General features: G+C 34.8%; 1 protein-coding gene across 1 annotated transcript; it reads left to right on the top strand.

Moving 5' to 3' along the window:
- The first annotated feature begins 1776 nt into the window (after positions 1-1776).
- On the top strand, positions 1777-6834 carry LOC119632521 (circadian clock-controlled protein daywake). Its single transcript, XM_038025456.1, has 7 exons — positions 1777-1870; positions 1971-2063; positions 3114-3267; positions 3338-3471; positions 3561-3710; positions 3782-3966; positions 6742-6834. The coding sequence occupies exons 1-7, from the start codon at positions 1777-1779 to the stop codon at positions 6832-6834; spliced, it is 903 nt and encodes a 300-aa protein (XP_037881384.1).
- Positions 6835-18597: the final 11763 nt, after the last annotated feature.

Here is an 18597-nt window from a genome sequence, read left to right as displayed (position 1 = left end):
TGCGAGTCGCCAGATTGAAGCGAGGAGTTGATCGAGGTTTTCAAGCGAGAAAGATGCATTTAATCTTGGCACCGCTTCACTATCCGCTTTCCTGAGACGTCAGCTGTGGGGCAGATGTTTTGACGCATCGACTGCTTGCAGTTGAATTTTAAACTATTTTCATTGTGGGGTTCAATTAGTAGCAGACTACGAATAAGAGTTCTTTACGTGAAAATTTTCCTTTTAGGCAGCTTTACGTGTTCTCGAATTTTCGAAAGTGCGAGAATAAGGTATTTATGTCAAAAGAACTTGTTAACAACTGGGCTCAGTTCGTGTGTTTTTCCTGCACCCCATTTAAGGGAACAACAGCACATCCGAGCACAATAGGTTGTCGTCCAGCATATCCACTTGCTACAAGAAATTAGGTTAGTTTTAGCAGTTTTCCTGAAATTAGTTCAAAAAGCCCGAATATGGACTACCATTATTGCACGTTTACTCTTAAGCCGAGTCACTAGTCCCAACCTAAATTTTAAAGAACTGCAAATGCATCGAATAATTAAAGGGTTTAGCGCGACGTGTACCGCCACCAGTGCACGCTAATTTTTTAAATGAATAGGTTACCATCTAGCATTTAATTATTGTTATTTTATGTGTTGCAATATTGTTAACGACAGTGTTGGGCGCGTGTACCAGTATTGCTGCACGTTACCTGTCAAAATATATAAATATATATTTCCTCCACAAACGCAAAAAAAGGTATCTGAAATGATCAAATTGGATAGCATGTACCGAAAACAGTACACGTGGTATGGAAACGTATTAAGCGAAAACTATCGATTTTAAGAAGTCGCATGAACTAGATAACATTTAGATTTTTGGCAGTGTAAAATTTTGAAAAATAACGGATGTAATAAAATTCAAAAATCTTTTGCTGTTATTACAAAATCTTTAAAAACAAATACAAAGATGAAAAAAAGATCATGAAATATTTTGGTATAAAAAATGTTGGTTGAAGCTTTTTTTTTTTTTTTTGCATTAATCAAGAAACCAAACAGCAACAACGTTAACAAGATAAACGTGTAAAAGTGTTTAAAACAAAATATGTGGTAAATAAATACCAACATGAGCTGTTCATTCGCTAAGCGAACTTGCTGCCTGTCGCTCTGATGTTGAAATATCAGCCACTGTGGCTGCTTTATGTGATAAGTTTCAAGTTTTTCTTGCACATGCAATGAGAAATGCAATTTGATGGTTTGCCTGATGGTGGTGCTTTGGTCCACTAACTCAGTAGACTAAAACTTATGACTTGCTTTGGCTTTACTATCGAAACATTTGTAGAAGCGCATTCTCATTATAAGCTACTGTGTGGTGATCGAGCAGTTAACAAGTAAGTTAGTTAGATACACTTACCATGTAATCAGTTAGTGCGGTCTATGATCTTCGCTGTGCTGCACATAGGAATTATATGGCATATGATTAATAATATTGCGACACATTATGCGTTTTTTGTGTGGGTTTTTTTTTTTCTTTTTGGTCAATCGTGTGTGCATTTAATTTGCACGATTGCAAATCGAAAGATAAAACAACACAACAATCAAAGAAAAAAAAATAAAAAACAAATTCAAAAAGCTTTAATCAGAGAGTTTGAAATTCTTAAACGATTTAATGTCTTAGCGTATAAACGACGGTAAGGTTCAGTTGCTTGGAGACCGTTTCTCAGTAGAGTTCACAGGAATATAGAACGCGTGCAAAAACTACTGCGCAAAGTGTTTACGGAAGTAATTTACAAATCGGTTAATGGGCATGGAAATATTGTTACGTGGTGTGGCGTTGCCTTTGATATTCTTTGGAAGTTTAGCGCATTCAGATGATAGATTCCTAACAGATCCGCGTAAGTTTTCACTAAATAGATAAATTGGTAATCAATAGCGGACTATAAAAGTTTCATATATAATTTAACTAAAGTTTTCATTATCTAAATTCATCAACAGCAGATTACATCAAACCATGTAAAATAGCGGATAAAAATTTTGTCAAATGTTCCACCGACAGTATACAGCAATTATTTGACAAACTTAATACTGGTAAGTAGGCGCAAATGAAGAAGAAACAGCGAAGAGCAAATTAGTAAAATAAATGCAATTATGCTTATAATTGTTTCCGGTCAGAATATTTAGTTTATGAATGACATTAGAGAACATTAACAAAATCGGAAATCTCTCTCATAAAAGCCTTTACGGTTATTATAAAAATTAGCCTAACATTCTTTTAAAAGACCGTACCGTCCATTCCTCTACAATTTGTAGGGATGTGGACATGCATATTTACATATATGTAAATTACGTCTAATAGGTGCACATATGGTTGCGTAACGAAATCCCGATAATTGTCAGTCGCATATGCATAATGAATATAGACTCGAAACGAGCTAAATGCTTTAAAGAACTGCTCATCCACATACGTGACGTAAATAATCTTCAATTTTGTACGATACGTGGAGGAAAAGATATTTTTAATGCCCCCCTCCCCCCCACCCCACCCGCGAAATTAAAAAAAAAAAATGAGAAAAGCATAAAAAATATTTACTATACAGAGAGTATGCAGTGAAAGGAGATTGCAAGGCTTCGTAGTCGGGATTTTAATCGCCAACTTGCTCATAGATCTAATTCTAAACGAATCACTCATTGCTGATTTCAAATAATTTCATTATTTGGGCGATTACAACCGAGATTTCACGAGTGCAACCTCCAATTGTATGTCGCCAATAAAGCAGGATAAGGTTCGCAGAGATTGGAGTGAATAGGGGACTGTGTAAAATGACTCTTTTGAAATTTCTAACATATTTTTCTCAATGCTACAAATGTGTTGACATATTTATATACCTATCATACTTAGTATTCTTTTCTATTCCCTTCAATGATGATAGTTCGGGCATAGCCCGCCTGCAAAGATATATTGTTTGTAGTAAATACTGATTTGAATTTGGGGTTTAGCTTATAGTTTGAAGAACATGCGAAATATTGAGAGGCAAACACAAGTAATTAACTTGGCGTGTAAGCGTAATCCTGGAATGATAAATTTCAGATATCTATTTATACTTTTAATGCATTTATATTGAATATACATGTTTTTAGGCATTCCCGGTTTGGATAGCATTAAAAGCTTCGATCCATTTCATTTGAATCGTATTAAAATAACCCAAGGTAATAGTCAGGCCATTAATTTAAAAGTGGAATTGGCTAATGTTAAAATTAATGGTTTCGGTCATACAAACGTTTTGGAAAGTGTGTAAGTAAATAACATATGACTTAAGAGCGATAGGTTTATCGATGTTATTCTTACTTTGTGAACAATTTAGAGTTTTCCCTAAGGATTATAGTTGGAAGACTACTTTCATGCTGCCTGTGATGAAATTGCAAGGTGACTACAGTCTCCTCGGGCGGATATTGTTAATACCATTAAATGGTAGAGGCCAGGTATTTTTGGATGCTGGTAACTATTGATATTAAAAAAACACGAGACTTGACAGCTTTATTTTTCCTGTCCTAATTATCCTTATTTTGTTTTTTTCCTTTTTCCAGAGAATATGACGGTCGTCATGCACACAAAAACGCATTTATATGAAAAGGGTGGTTTTACATTCTATAACGTAACTAACACTCGTGTGAATTTCACTTTGGAGGGATTGAAATCATATTTTTCTAATCTATTTAATGGCCAAAAACAATTGGGTGCGTTTTTGCAATTTTCATTTAATATGATTTTTATATATAAAGCGTTATTTATTTGTTGATCCTTGCAGAGGATAGCACAAACAAGTTTTTTAACGATAATTGGCGTATGCTAACTGATGCTTTGTATACGGTGATCACACAAACTATTGAAGATATTTTGCTGGATGTTTTGAAAAAGATTTTCCATTATATTCCAGCAAATTTTTTCGTAACCGATATACCGACACCTGAGCAACTGTACGGAAAAACAAAAGTAAAAAAATTTTAAAGAAACTTTCATAGAGAAAATAATTTAGTTATGCTTACGTTTATATATATATAATCTTCGCCAAGTGTACAATGAACTTGGCTCTGATTGACAACAGTTTTCTATTCACAATTCAGAAATGAAACAAAAAAAAAAACAAAAAAAATGAAAAAAAAATGAAATTTGCCAAAAACTTTATTAATGACTAGTTATATGGTTTCCCAAAAAAAAAAAAAAAAAAAAAAAAAAAAACAGAAAACAGTATCTTGTAAAATATATATAAAAACAAAAAAAAAAAAAAATTTTAAATAAACCATGATACACATATTTTGTTGTTGGCTTTTATGCGGTTTTTAATAAAATCGGCTTAGAAGCCACGCGAAAAAGTTGCTGGTGCAAAAGGTAGAGGAGATGGCGAAATCAAAAGAGAGAAAACAACAAGTTAGAATGCTCTTTTGAAGTTAAATAACCGAATTTTGGATACTCGCCGATTTTTTACTAAAAACGAATCCAACCTATGTCACGACCAATAGCTAAGTTTTAATAATTTCGATAGCGTACAGAATTTGTGGCAAGGGTTTAACGTGGGTTCCTGCCTGTAAGGCTTAACCCCACGGTGGCCCAAACCACTTTTTAAGCGTACTACGCCCCCTGGCGAGTTAGACAATCCCCACAGAGTAGGGGCCTAAACAGCACCAGAGTCCAGATCAGTTTATTGTGTATGGAACAATAAACCCCACTCTGGTGAGTGGCGAGGCCTAGCTGCACTCATTGTTCCATTTTAGCTAGGAACTCGCCAACCACAACCACCACGAGTACTCCCCGAAGGGCCGCACCCAGTAGTCAGGACTCACCAATTGATCAACTGACTGCTTCCGCCATAAGGCTTCCACTGTGCTTGTTGATCAATTACCACCTTTACCCGCAGGCATTCATGACATGTGTTCAAAAGTAAAAATAGGTAAAAGGGGAGAACTTATTCGTCATACCCCTTTTCCATTCTTGCATGTATTAATTAATTTACCAGACATTTTCTTTCATTCGGCCAAAGGGAAAGCCGTCCATCAATTCCTTTTTGCATGTATTAATTCATTTACCAGACATTTTCTTTTATTCGGCCAGAGGGAAAGCCGTCCGTCAATTCCTTTAGCATAAATAGTGTAATTAATTTATTTATTTGTTACGACTTAAGAACAAGTCCATCATATACCCGCAGGCATACGTGGCTTAGTGAGCGAGCTTCCTGACCCCCGTGGCTCCCAGTTTATTTTGCAAAGCCTTATGGCATACTTTGGTAGCGTACAAATAAACGCGCATAAGGGGCTCTACAAACTATATATGTAGATCTGGAGTTAAATCATATCTTGAAATAAATGCATTTTCCCGGCCGCTTCCCTTGTACAGTACAGCAATCACTTTGCGGTGCAACTTGATGCTGACAAAGTTCTTTGTCAATCGTTCGATCAAGACTGTGTTTACAATTGAAATTTCAAATATCTCTCAGATACATTGGTAGCAAGGTCAAGATAAATATTTTTAGATTTTAAGCTACAGCTAGCATTTTCTTCTATGAATACCGTTGTGGGCGAATCGCGATCATTTTGAAATACGATCTATGATGACCAAGAAAAATGCATGTCGAATTTCATCGTTCTATCTATAGGCCTGCAACAAAGTATCAGGGACGGAAGGCAATTGATCGACGAATATGCCTAATCATACATTGATCTGCAATATGTGTAATTTGAAAGTGGCATCTCAAGCATATTTTGGAAAAAAAACTCGTTCCTTTAACTATGAATGCGAATCTCTCTTTCGTACGTGCTTACAATGCCGAATGAATTGAAGAAATCCTCTAAATAGTAAAACTATCAAAATATTTTTATCAACAATATCTAATCGCGTGTAAAATAGTTGCAATACGATCCAATCAGCAGAAATTATGTCGATCTTCATACACATGACTTCTTGTCGCAAGAACTTAGCTCTGTGTCTCCCAAGGCATATCTGAAGCATATGCATGAGTTCGACTCATTTAGATTTTTGGCGTCTGATGCATAATTTGCTATATTTACAATATTTGAAGGTAAATATTAATAAATAACATGGCGGATAAGTAATATATATATTGAATTATATGGTGATTAAAAATTTCCTTTTATGGCTTATCGATAAGTCATTCTTAGAGCTTACTCTGAGTTTTAAGGCAATTGAGCGTAAGTTTGACAACAAAGAGAAAAATGTCTAAAGCCTTTCGTTGTTTGGTTATTACGAAGATTTTCATATGGATAGAGTGAGAAGATAAAAATAACAAACGCTACGAGAAAATTAACATGCTTGCCGGGTGTTGCCGGGTGACGATGCGGAGGAATAAAAAGAAGAGAGAAAATAAAATTTTCGCATATGAAATGAATTTTATGCAGGATTTGCGGTGAATTTTGTGGAATATTCATAATTGTGTTAAATGAACAAAAAGATAGGAATATGAGAATGTGTAAAAAACCCTTAAAACTCTTTGGAAAAAATACTTCCTGGTCACACAAATATGAAAACGACAAATTAATTATAAACGAAAAAAGGATAAACAAAAAAAAAAAAAAAAAAAAAAAATTAAAAAAATCCCACAAATGTTGGTAGAAGTATACAAAACCTAAACCCAGAGACAAACTCCAATGTTTTTGAGGGTCACTCCATAGTAAACAATGAATATGAATTAAGTATAAAATCCCCTGTTGCTGCTGTTTTTATGTTTCGTTGCGTTATATTGTGTTATAAAAACAGAAAAAGGGTACAGCGGTTGGCAAAGAATACAAAAATAGTGAACTGAGCAAAAGTTTATTAGAAATAAAACCCAAAAATTCATTTCATGGTTGAAAAAGTACAATACAAACCAATTGAAATCTCGACAAAACCCCAAAAGTTCAAACAAAAATTGATTATGAAGGTGATGCCCACCGTACAAACTACAAAAAAAAAAAAAAAAAAAAAAAAAAAAAACACAAAACAAAAAGAAAGAGAACAAATGTTAAGTAAAGAGACTAACTTCTCCTATCTAAACTATCGTCGAAATCCTATTAGTTGCAAATGTTTAGAGCAAAAATTGAAATTGTTTTTTCCTTATTTGGCAGCCAGGCAAAGGAAGAAAAAGTCAATTTTAGGTCGCCTTTAATGTTTGTTTAATATAGTTATGGCAATTCGGCTGCGTTGCGCTTAGCAACGATAATCATCTTAGTTTACCTTTATTGACTGCAGTAGTGTGTATGCAGCTATGTAATAATTTTTGATAATTACTTCGTCTTCTTAGCGCTTTCATATACTTAACTTGACTGATTTAACGCTATTTAACATTACACGCAGCGAAACGCGTGTAGATTATAGAAGCAAAATATTCCAAAATATTCATAGGTTGGTCGAAATTACGGTTCGGACGTGATCGATATTGCTGGGAACTGGCAGGCAAAAAACTAAGTATACAAATGTAGTAGTAGCAACAGCAGCAATTGTAGTTGTATAAGTTGTAACAGTAGTGTTAGTAATGACAGCAATAGTAATAGTAGCAATGTTTATGTAGCTGAAGGCGTCAGTCATGCTTAAAGAAACAACATCGTATTTTTGCGAAAGCTTGAAGAAAAAAGCTTCACATCCGCATGTGTTATGCAAATTGCGCAAATTCATTAATTGCGATATTTCCGTATTTCACTGCTTTTGCACATTCACTGGCTCGTCCGCTCAAAACAGCTTGTAGTAACGACATTGCGCAGTTAGAGAGGCGGACAGATGGACAAATGAACGAGCGAAGGGGCATTTCGAATTTGAAACTGGCTAAGAATTGATTAACCTTATGGGCGTTTTGAAGTTTGCTTGTGTAGGTTGTGGAGATTTTGAAAAAAAAAATATGAAATTTATGACATGGCTATAAAATTGAGTAGGCATGTCTGATTTTCCTCATTTTTGTAGCGGTACTACAGCACCGCCTATAGAATGTACGTCGAAATTTTTTATAGACTTTTTTATTGCAGTTTACGAGTGATGAGCAAAAAACCAATTTTCCCCTTTGGAAAACAGACATGTTCTCGGTTTACGTTGTATTGTAGGCGCGGCCTTTCGCCGCCTTTCGGTACCTTTTCAATACCAATCTACATCCAACAATTTCTCGTGTTTCTAATAAATACGAAGTCGATGGCTACATTTTTGCGCTTAAGAGAGGGCTTACTACATACATTACATAGACGGATAGACGGACAGGCCGACATGCTCAAATCAATTTACAATGTGATCCTGACCAAGAATATGTATACTTCGTAAGATCTCTGAAGATTAGTTCTGGGCGCTGTAAACGTTTTAACAAAATGAATATACTTCATCCTGTGGATATAAACAAAAAGCAATTGTTTCGAGGGAATGAGATAAACATTTTATTTTTTTTACTCATCGCTAGCTAATCAAATGAAAATTACGCACTGAAAGTCATCTGGTCTTTGATCTGCTCTCTTTATTAGAGGTTGTCATGAGAATGGCAACGCTCTTCAGGCAGATAATAAGTAGAAGTTGAAGCTCAGACCAAAAAAAATATCTGGTGCATATCGTGGGCTTGGTAGCCCATCAAAATTCATGCTTCTAGTGTTCCTTGAATGGATTTTTCAATACATCGCCGTCGAGAATCGTATTTGTACCGGTTTTTGGCGCATATTATATTTTATTTTTTCCTTTACTACTTGACTTAATATCATCAGTTATCGTTTGTTAGTTTGGCTTGAAGTTATTCATGAGCTTTTATCGTTAGTAGTTTCAAAACAAGTCCCTTTATTGGTCCCTATGGCGAGCTTATGTATTTTTGAAGCATGATTTAAATCGAGCCCAATATTCCGTCCACCGTCTGTTATTGAATTTAGGTAGCACTCGTTATCACTTGCACTGATGCTCGGCCGGATTACGCTCAAGTATTCTACCGTTAATTTTACTTTTCCATTCGCTTTTCAATCAATACGGCTTGCAAAATAAGCATTTTTCGTTGCTCCTGATTAAATAAAAACACTAATGCACGCCGCAAACTTTTGCTATTAGGCACGACTTTGTCTATTCTCAATGGCAAAATTATTTAGTAAGTAGCGTTTAGTTTCGCTTTTATAAATGGCTTTAAAGCTTTAACGCAAAGAAACTAACTACCGTAAATAAGAATACCGTCAAGTGTCAAACTCATCATTCAGACTAATCCATTTATGCAATTTTTATAGTATTCAATTTTGCTAAGCGCGTTCCCTACCAAGACGGTAATGATAAGAAGCTATTTTCAAGATATGTGCGTCATTTTCGGTACACGTAAAAAAATTTAGTGATATTAAAAGAGCACTTTTTTTGTGTTTATGGGAGAAAAAAAATAAATATATATATAAATGATCCTCACGAGTAATCCATCGGCGCTTTTCTCCAACAGTACAGTACAGTATGAAATAGTGAACACAAAAGTTAATCCGTATATTTTAATATCTTAACTTGAAAAAAATGAGGTTGATGTACAAATCTTTTGAGTATGTACTGAAAATGGTGCACGTTACACGGAATGTGTTAATGAGTCCCAGAAAGAAAAATTATTGGTGAGATGTCAATAATTGGCCCATAATATGAGGGAACGGACGTGAATTTAAATTCGGAGGATATTTCGCTTCAGTTTTGGGTAAATAAGCAATACGCGGTTATACATGTCGCCTATACAATTTTATTTTAAATTAGGAAAAGTTTCCTTCACAATTTATGCCTTACGACTTTTAAACAAAACTTTCATAATCAATGAAATGCATTCCAAAAAAAAAAAAACCCACAACACATGTACGGGCCGAAAGGAAAAAAAAACTTTCAAACCAAAAAAAAAAAAAAGAAGAAAAAAGAAAAGGAAACATTTCTTTCCGTCTGATCAAGTATTACTGTCCTTTAGTTGGCGTCTTACAAAGTCTTGACCAAATAAATGCAATCATATGTCGTAGGCCAAGTTGCGAGTAAAAAATGAAAGCAAAGAAAAAAAGCAAAAAAAAAAAAAAAAAAGCTTAGTTACAGCAACGCCAGCAATGGCATAAATGTTGAAGACATGCTTTACAGTCATGTCGGAAGATTTTCGCAAGTATGTAAGTATCCATGCATGTACATACGTTGGTGTACATGTTGAGCAATAATTCAGGATATATGTCCGATTGTAGGCAGCATAGCTAATACTTAACATGGACAACAGCGACGGTAAATAGCAATACATAGAAAAAAAAATGTTCGTTCTTTTTCTTTTTTCTTAAAGTTGGCGACAAGCACGCATTTAGTTGCAATGCAAAGAAAAACTTTAAAAGCTGACGAAGAGAAGAAATGAAAGAAAAAACATTGAAAACTAAATACCTTCTATACGTACATTATATGATGTATGTGGTGGTCGTTCCTCTTGTCTAAATGGTATATGATAGCACTGTGTAACTATGTTTTTATATAGATTATAAATGTAGAAGAGGGGAATGCTTAGAAAAACTTTTAAATGAAATGGAAAAAAAAAAAGAAGTGGAGGACTTACAATATTTTAAGTAAATTTCTGCTTCCTTTATTTCTCCTATCTGCCGTGTGGGGTATATTAAGTTTAATGAAAAGTTTGTACTATACTTGGCCCCTTGGTCTACGGAGCTACACTTAGCAGATAAGGAAAGGAAAATCGATAAAGCGATGTTCGTTCATCTACCTGTTGAAATCCCGTTTGCCAATTTAATGGTTTCGTTAAAAGTAAAAATTACAAACCTTTTCCTACAAATCTATTTCAATTGTTTATTATTGTAGAAATTTTTAACTTGAAGACATTTTCCATGTCACTTAAACCAATTATTTTATTCTCACGGCCAGCAATTCCCAATAAATTCAAAAGACGTCCTAGTTTATAAACTAATGCACCGAACGATATGGGACTGACAGCAAAGGCCTAGTCTTATGTCGTACAGACATAATAAGGGACTCACCTTGGGACTCAACTTGCTAAAGCTTATCACAGCTATGCAATTCCATTCGTTAAAATCTATCAAAAAACAAATAAGGAAAATTTCTACGTTGAATGGATTAGATTTGCCCATTTGTTTATGGGAACTATTTGGGTAGCTAAAGGAGGCAGAACTTGCAATGACAAATTGCCGTCATAAATAAAAATTTTGCAATAATACCTGTCGTTCATACGCTTTGCGCTACTATTATTATTTGTGAAGCTATGAAAGAAGGGATGACCGGATGCCATCTAAGATAAATATATAGAAATCGTTTGTATCGTTAAACGAAAGTATATAGAAAAATTCGCATATCAACGCACACGCAAAAACGTAGGGTTAAGGTTAGGCTACTACGAAGGTCACATGTGGAGGGCTGTGAGCGACCTGCTCGTATCCCCGAATATATATGTAGGTTAGCTGCAAATAACCAAGAAGCGGTCCCCCATCAAAATGATCAGGTCGCCATGATCTGCTGGTCAATAGGCGCCATGAACAAGTAGTGTGGCTTGTTTGAAACGCTGTAGCCGGAGAGCGATAGAAGGGCGGAAAAGTGACAATAAATACCGTGTCGGGGCTACGCTTGACCTAGAAAAATCGGTGGATTGGAGGGGCATGTGATGTCAGAGGGCAAAGGTTTTTTGATTTTTCTTATCCCGGCTTAGTCCAGCTGATGGAGAAGACACACCAAATACCAACCGCAATTCCACCAACGCAACTACGGACGAGACGTCCATTATTGTATGTCCCGTATTCTGTGCATATATGTATGTCTGCCCGTACATTTACCGTCCGTACTTCCATAATGTGCTTGTTTGAAGGCTCTCAGCTTCATCTTTCCCTACTTAACAAAATTAAAAAAAATTAAAAAATTAAAAATTATGTCCTGCCTTACTCAACCGCCTCCGTGTATGTTCATGTAATCTCATCTAGGACCGAAATCTCCGTTAGCCTTTCAAATGCTGTTGAAAAGATCACCACTGCTTAAATGCATACACAATGTTCGACTCGGCCAATTTATTGTTTTGTAACTGCAAAGCTTATAAAAGCGAGATTCGTAAATAGTTATATAGCTTAAGTATTTTACAAAGCGCGAGTACTTTCCAAATTAGATTATAATGTAATGAATAAGTCTGCACAAGCGTTGCAAAGCTTGTAAAAAAACCTGTCAAGAAGAAGAGACCATAGGATACATATATATACAGATTGTTCAAGGTAATTAATGTTTGTTTCAAGAGCCTAGCGCCACACAGCGTACAACGATGAACGATGAAAAGAAATGAAAATCGGTTGTAGTTTTTGCCGCTGATCTGTAAAGCGCCTCATCGTAGATGCGTAGGTAGTACCTAAACGCCAAGTTTTTAACCATAAAGGATAATTCTCTCATTATGGTACACTAAACACTATGTGTAATTATAAAGTTCGGCTATTTTTTATGTCCACTTACTAACCGTGTAGCAGTAAAAATACACCGACAGCATATAAATCACTTTTAAGTGTTTTCCTTTTCTCTTCAATTTAATTAAGCTAAACTTTGTCGGGTTGTATTAGGTGTGGCCTTCGCATTTATCTTTCAAAAAGATTTCTTTTATTAACCAATTGCTGATAGGATTTGCAATTTATACGAAATATTCTTAAAATTGTTTCTTTTAATAATAAAAAAAAAAAAAAAAAAAAAATAAAAAAAATAAAAAAGATAAATTACTAAAAAAAAAAAAAGAAAATGAAAAATTTATGAAAATTTTCCACATACATATTCATACGCAAGCAAGTTTGAACTTGTTACTAAAAAGTTGATGAAGTGCCATGTGCAAACATGAACACATGATTTCGAGTGATGCAAAGTAGTTGGATTGCACTCCAAATGTACACAGAGAAAATCGAAACGAGAAATTAAAATAAGAAGAAGATTCAGTACGATAATATTAGAACGTATGCTGGAAGAGTTCCCATCGCTATGGCGATAAGATCATACCGAAAGTGAAATGCGCATCGACTGCAGTCGTGCCTGAACTAAAATTGGTGCGTGTGTGGCAAACAATATTTGGCGATTCATTCCTGAAAGAAGGAGAATATCTTTTCGATTGTTTTCTGCTTTTATGGATAAAAAAGCCGCGAAGCAATCTTCGCAAATGGAACGGGCTGCAATTGCTGATCCAGCAACATTTTTAGGACACAAAGTGTCCTTTTCACCACGAATACAAGCCACGCATCATCAGAAGGCTACGGTTTGTTCCAAGATTTTCTTTTCCGTCCATTCGCTAGCTGAAAATGTTTTAAAGTCATTGCCATGACGTTGTTGTTTATGTCCTCTTTAAACTATCGTTATGCTGCTTTAATATAACTTGGTTTTGGGGCGAGGGATTCTCAATTTTGCTCCAGTAATTTAAGAGCCTCTTAATGGTGCCGAATTACATCCTAGCTGCAAGTTACTCAGAAGCGTGGAAAGTGTTCGCGTGGGTCGCCTGTAAGAACTAAGGCACCAAGGAACGCTTGCCTGCAAGAAATTTAAGGTAACAATCCAACTCATCACGTCTTCAAACCCCGTCGTTAAAGAGACTGCACTTACTATTCTCTCTCTCAAGGCGTCGTATACACTAGTGGCAAATAGGTTTTGAGATATTTTGATTTTGAAATTTAGTCTTTGGTAAATGTTTAAGCCTCGAGTAAACAGATAAACTTAGTTTAGTTATCTTGTTTCCTGAGCATCAACAAAAAATTTCCAAAATTGCATAAATCTTGTATGCGGCGAGAAAGAAAATTAACTTGATAGATGGATGCACTTCTTAAGGGAATTCAATATTACATCTGAAGACTAAATATTTTTGTCAGTGCTTTTTTTTTCCAGTTAATATTCATGCGAATGTTATGACATCGTTCCTTTTGCTCTATTGTTAAGTGCCAGGAGAAAAAAGAATGAATAATGTTTTTTTTTATATGTGCGAATGTATGCCAAACAAGGCCAAAAGAGAAAAACAGAAGACTGACGCATAGTATAATATAGCGTAATAGTATATAAAATTGTATTGATTTCAAGCTTATGAAGTTTATCATTGCGCCTGCAACGCTTGAAAATAACTTGGCAGGAATATAAGAATTTTATAAAAACCTAATTCAACATGAAATTCGAAATTGAATTAATGTAATTAAATTTTACCCAAATTTACAATTATTTGAGAAATTTGTTGGTTGTGCTTTCTTTCTACTGTGCAATGGTATCCATAAACATTTCCTCTGACTACTAGTACTACTATTGGTTTAGTCAGAGGAATAAATTTTAAGGGTAAATATTTAAAGCATTGGCATCCAAGACTATCGGGTTTTGATTGAAAACTCTCCCGTATGTGGGATTTGAATTCAAGATTGTTGAGTCGAGTTAGTCGAGATCCCTTGCCCTTGCGCTGCTTGCGAGCTTACAACAGATTACGAACTTACGTTTTTTAACAAAGTGACATGTATTCGATATTCGACTTGAAGGAATTTTAGTTTCAGTATTTTTTATTATTATCTTTTTATTTATTTTTTATTTTTTTTATTTTCTTTTTATGCGCACACCACCAAAAGTCAGAGTTAACAGATGTGCCATCAAAACTAAAAACTGTGAAATTAATTTTTTTTTTTTCTTTTTTTCTTCTATGCTTCGCAGAATATTAGGGGCACATAATTAAGTTGGTCTGTCTGTATAGAAAACAGAGTAACTTTTTAGATTTCATTAAAAGAACGATTATTTTAATAAGAGCTTTTTGGCTAATAGTTCGGTTTAGTAAACATTTTGCGTACTGGTTATCTAAAGCGTTTAAGTGGTTTATTTGGGCATAAAGAGGTTTTCAGAAGTTAATCGTTGCACCCTTTTAATATCATCACCACTACCGCAACCGCTCGCAATACCTAAGGGTAATGGAAACACTTGCAATAAAAAACAAACGCTTCGAAGATACCACAATCGCACTGGTGACAATGAATACTCTCCCTTAGCTATAATAAATATTTAAGATTAGTTCATCAAAGGCATGTGAGTAAGTTCTCACTGCAATTTATTTCTAGTAAATCAAAATAGTTATGATTTTGTAAAAGTAACGAATTTTCAATTGAAATTTTAGTTCGGGAAAATTACTTAGCCCAGTTCGTTTTTCGATCAACGATATCTGGAATACTGGTATGATTCAAGGCAGTGTACGTTTTGAATGCTTCCTTCTTGAGTTCTTGAACTCAACGCTACCTGATTAGATTGCTAGTTATATTAAATATGTCCGAATGTATGCTACACCCACAACGTCTTGGTATGAATCCATGCTATATTGTGCCAATAGTTTCAGAATTTCTTTCTGAATGAAATGAATTGTTCTTTTATCTCTCTATGGAAATCATGTCCATCCAACGTAGAGTTCACGCAGCAGGTCGCCATATGTCAAGATATTTTGATGGAAAATTTTACACTATTATATGTTGACTCAAGGATGAGTGCTACTGAAAATGCATTCGAGTGCACCATATTCCGAATCAGCCCCGATATAAATATGTTTTTAAAAAGAGGTTTTGTATGAAGCAAAATTTCTCACTTTCAGTATGTTGAACCCTCCCCGATATCAATTTAAATTTCCTTAGAGATTTTTAAGCTTTACACGACAACAAGGTATCATTTTTTAGTACATTATGATGAGAATATGTCAATAAATCAAGTTGCTGCAGAAAGTGGGAAGAACATAGATCTATTTTTCGGAGCCCTTCCTATGTGCTGGCTCTAACGAAAGATAACTGTTTATGTGGTAAGAAGAAATAGCCTTTGATGTTCGATCACGAAGACAGACGAAGAATTGGATTAGACAAATTGATGTATCATATTTAATAGTCGACCTTGTGTGACTATAACCTTTTGACTTGATTTAGATTTTAGATTTGCTATAAATCAAAGAGCGCGCATAAAAAATCATCAATAATCATTTAGATGGCAAATCATATTAAAAATTAAGTAAAAACACACAACCTACATTACTTCGTCTAGCATAATGCATCATTTATTATACATCGTCAAAACGCTTATTTTTCATAGAAACACTTAACAAGGCCTCTGACGAAATTTCGATCGATAAAATCCACATATAATGGAGTTCATCTTTTTGATTTCACAAATTTTGCGTCATATAATACCTAAAATTAAATTATGCTACTATGAAAAGTCTTACTCCTCAAGACAGAGTTACATGAAAAGGTGCCTTCGAAATTTATGTACCAAAATGCTACGCGGGATGAATTTCTAGCATAAAATACAAACAAATTCCATTTCGTTCCCTGGCAAGCGCTTATTTTGCTATAAGAGAGGTTTTACAGGGGCGTGGACAGGGTCACAGTCGGTCACAGGGGCGGTCGAAATTTTCTACAAAATTGTATTTTATAACTACGTTTTTTGCACAATATTGAACAGTAAGATTTTTCTTTTAATATAAAGACTATTTTCAAAAGGGGTGTTGTACAGGTGAAAATGGGGTCAATATAATAGAAGATGTATATTGCATATTTCCGCATTAACTTACCACACTAAGTTCAATCTAACAAATATTCAGCCAATCAATTCTACCATATGTGCGTCATTAAGTTAAATAGGATGACTCATAGGATCGGGCAAACATAGTTGAATAGAAGGTAGGTAAGAATCTGTATACACAAACTTTATTGTTACCTCACACGGACACATTTCCTTTCAAATGCAGGCCCGTTTCAAGTTAGCACACGTCACATTTCATTTCGCGGAGAGGGTAATAGGATAAAAGTAATTCGCGAATGAGCGAACTCCTGCTAAGTACACAATCAATGCAAGGAAATAGCGCTTTATTTTCTCGTTAATACGAGGCATACCGACAAATTTTTGTTTGTCTGTTCGTCTGCCTGCATGCATATGTATCTTGTTGTCTTGTGTTCAATCTGCAAGTCAAAATTCTTGAGATGTTTCGATGCGATTTGGTACAACTACGTGCTTTGGTCCAAGGACGAGCGGTATTGAAAATACTGCGGATTGGATAACTATTTGGACCACTCCCCATATCAAGCGTTGTTCTGAAAAATCGCCGCATAGTTAAGTGTATTAAGCAAAGTGGTGTAAAGCATTGAATTATGGACGGCCTCCCACTTATTTTAGTTCAATCCAGAAAATTATCAAATCATCAGAAAACTGGTTTAATCTTAATTATCATTTGCATTTAGTCTACTAATCGACCCAAGGATAATTGCATAGTGAAATTCGAAGAGAAATCGTTGTTTGCAATGTTCCCGCCCGTAAATTTACGAAGCACGTAAAATGATTCATTTTAGGTGAAGACTGAAATTTGTGCCTTCTTTCAAAATAACTGCCCGCATATTCAACTAGGCTTGTAGTCCAACAAGATGATGACAACTTTTGTATTAAGTCGCTCATTCTTTGAGCGTGAAATATGTGTCGGTTGCGGGATCTCTTAAGTCTGAGAAAATTGAAATAAAACTAGTCGGAAACTTTTAGCTTAAGCTTGCAGATTAATCTTACAGTTGCATGTTAATCATCAAGAGACAAACTCACATATCCTGGATGGTTATGAAAGATTCGCTCTACGCGAATATAATTTTCTTACTCATAGGGTTTCCAGGAAGGAGCACTCCGGCAAAGAGAATTAATGCAAAACCGTCATCTGCGATTAGTAAGTAATCATTAAAACGAAAATCTTTACACATTTCCAGTACTTCATCCAAGTCAAAGCATATTCAATTATATAGCAAATATGGTTTACACTTGAAGATCTTAAGTAGTAAAGTATCAAAATTTCACTAAGGTTTCCAAATGATAACATGCACATTTCCCCACTAATGATGACGATTTGATACTGAGCTTATGTTTCTTACAAAAGCAATTCTTACTTACTTATGTGTTTTTCTCTCGTTCAACATTCAAATATTTTCTTTAGTTATTCGTGTACTCTACATCTGTATGAGCATAAGTACAGTGGGACCTTGCATTGCTTTTCCCTGCCATCTTAAAGATGAATTTTTTTTACCACACACATCCATACAGATTGGATTTAAGAAACCAACGGCAAAACAGTAATGATGAACATTTGAAATTCGATGTTCGTTCGGTTTATTGGAAGGTAGCCATACCATATGGTGTTGTGATTACTCCTGAGAAGGAAATGTCCCGTGAATGATTTAAAATTAAATTTAATATATTTGCTGATCTCAAACTATTATATAGTATGACAAATTTTAGCCAACAAGGCATAAATGCAAACATTACAAACTAACATATGACATGAAGAGTGGACATAATGACTTACTAGGTTCATAACAACTTGGTGTTTTATATTAGGTTAGTGAGTTTTCGTATGTTTCATGCATACCTTTATCGATTGATTTTTCGTTTTCGTCTCTGTCCTCTAAAAACTTTCAAACCTTGCGATTCGTTGAACAGAAAAAACTTATTATACGAGAATCAAAATTTAAATGCGAGGAAGGATGAAAAACCTTGGCCCAATTGTATTGTATTGTGTTACCTGATGTAAATAAAATATGGGAAAAGTTTATTGATTATTTTTGTAATTGTGGGTTTTTCATAGCCGGTTTTTTAAGGATCTGAAAATAAATACGAATTTAATAAGCGAATACACGTACCATCCTG

Source organism: Glossina fuscipes, unplaced genomic scaffold (assembly GCF_014805625.2).
Source record: "Glossina fuscipes isolate IAEA_lab_2018 unplaced genomic scaffold, Yale_Gfus_2 1, whole genome shotgun sequence".
Lineage (NCBI taxonomy): Eukaryota > Metazoa > Arthropoda > Insecta > Diptera > Glossinidae > Glossina > Glossina fuscipes.
Note: the sequence above shows the minus strand (reverse complement) of the source record. Positions and strands in the feature narration are given on the sequence as shown.

Coding starts and splice junctions, on each gene's coding strand:
- LOC119632521 (XM_038025456.1), top strand. CDS start 1,777: ATGGGCATGGAAATATTGTTACGTGGTGTGGCGTTGCCTTTGATATTC. Junction 1,871..1,970: donor TAGATTCCTAACAGATCCGC/GTAAGTTTTCAC, acceptor ATTCATCAACAG/CAGATTACATCAAACCATGT. Junction 2,064..3,113: donor ATTTGACAAACTTAATACTG/GTAAGTAGGCGC, acceptor ACATGTTTTTAG/GCATTCCCGGTTTGGATAGC.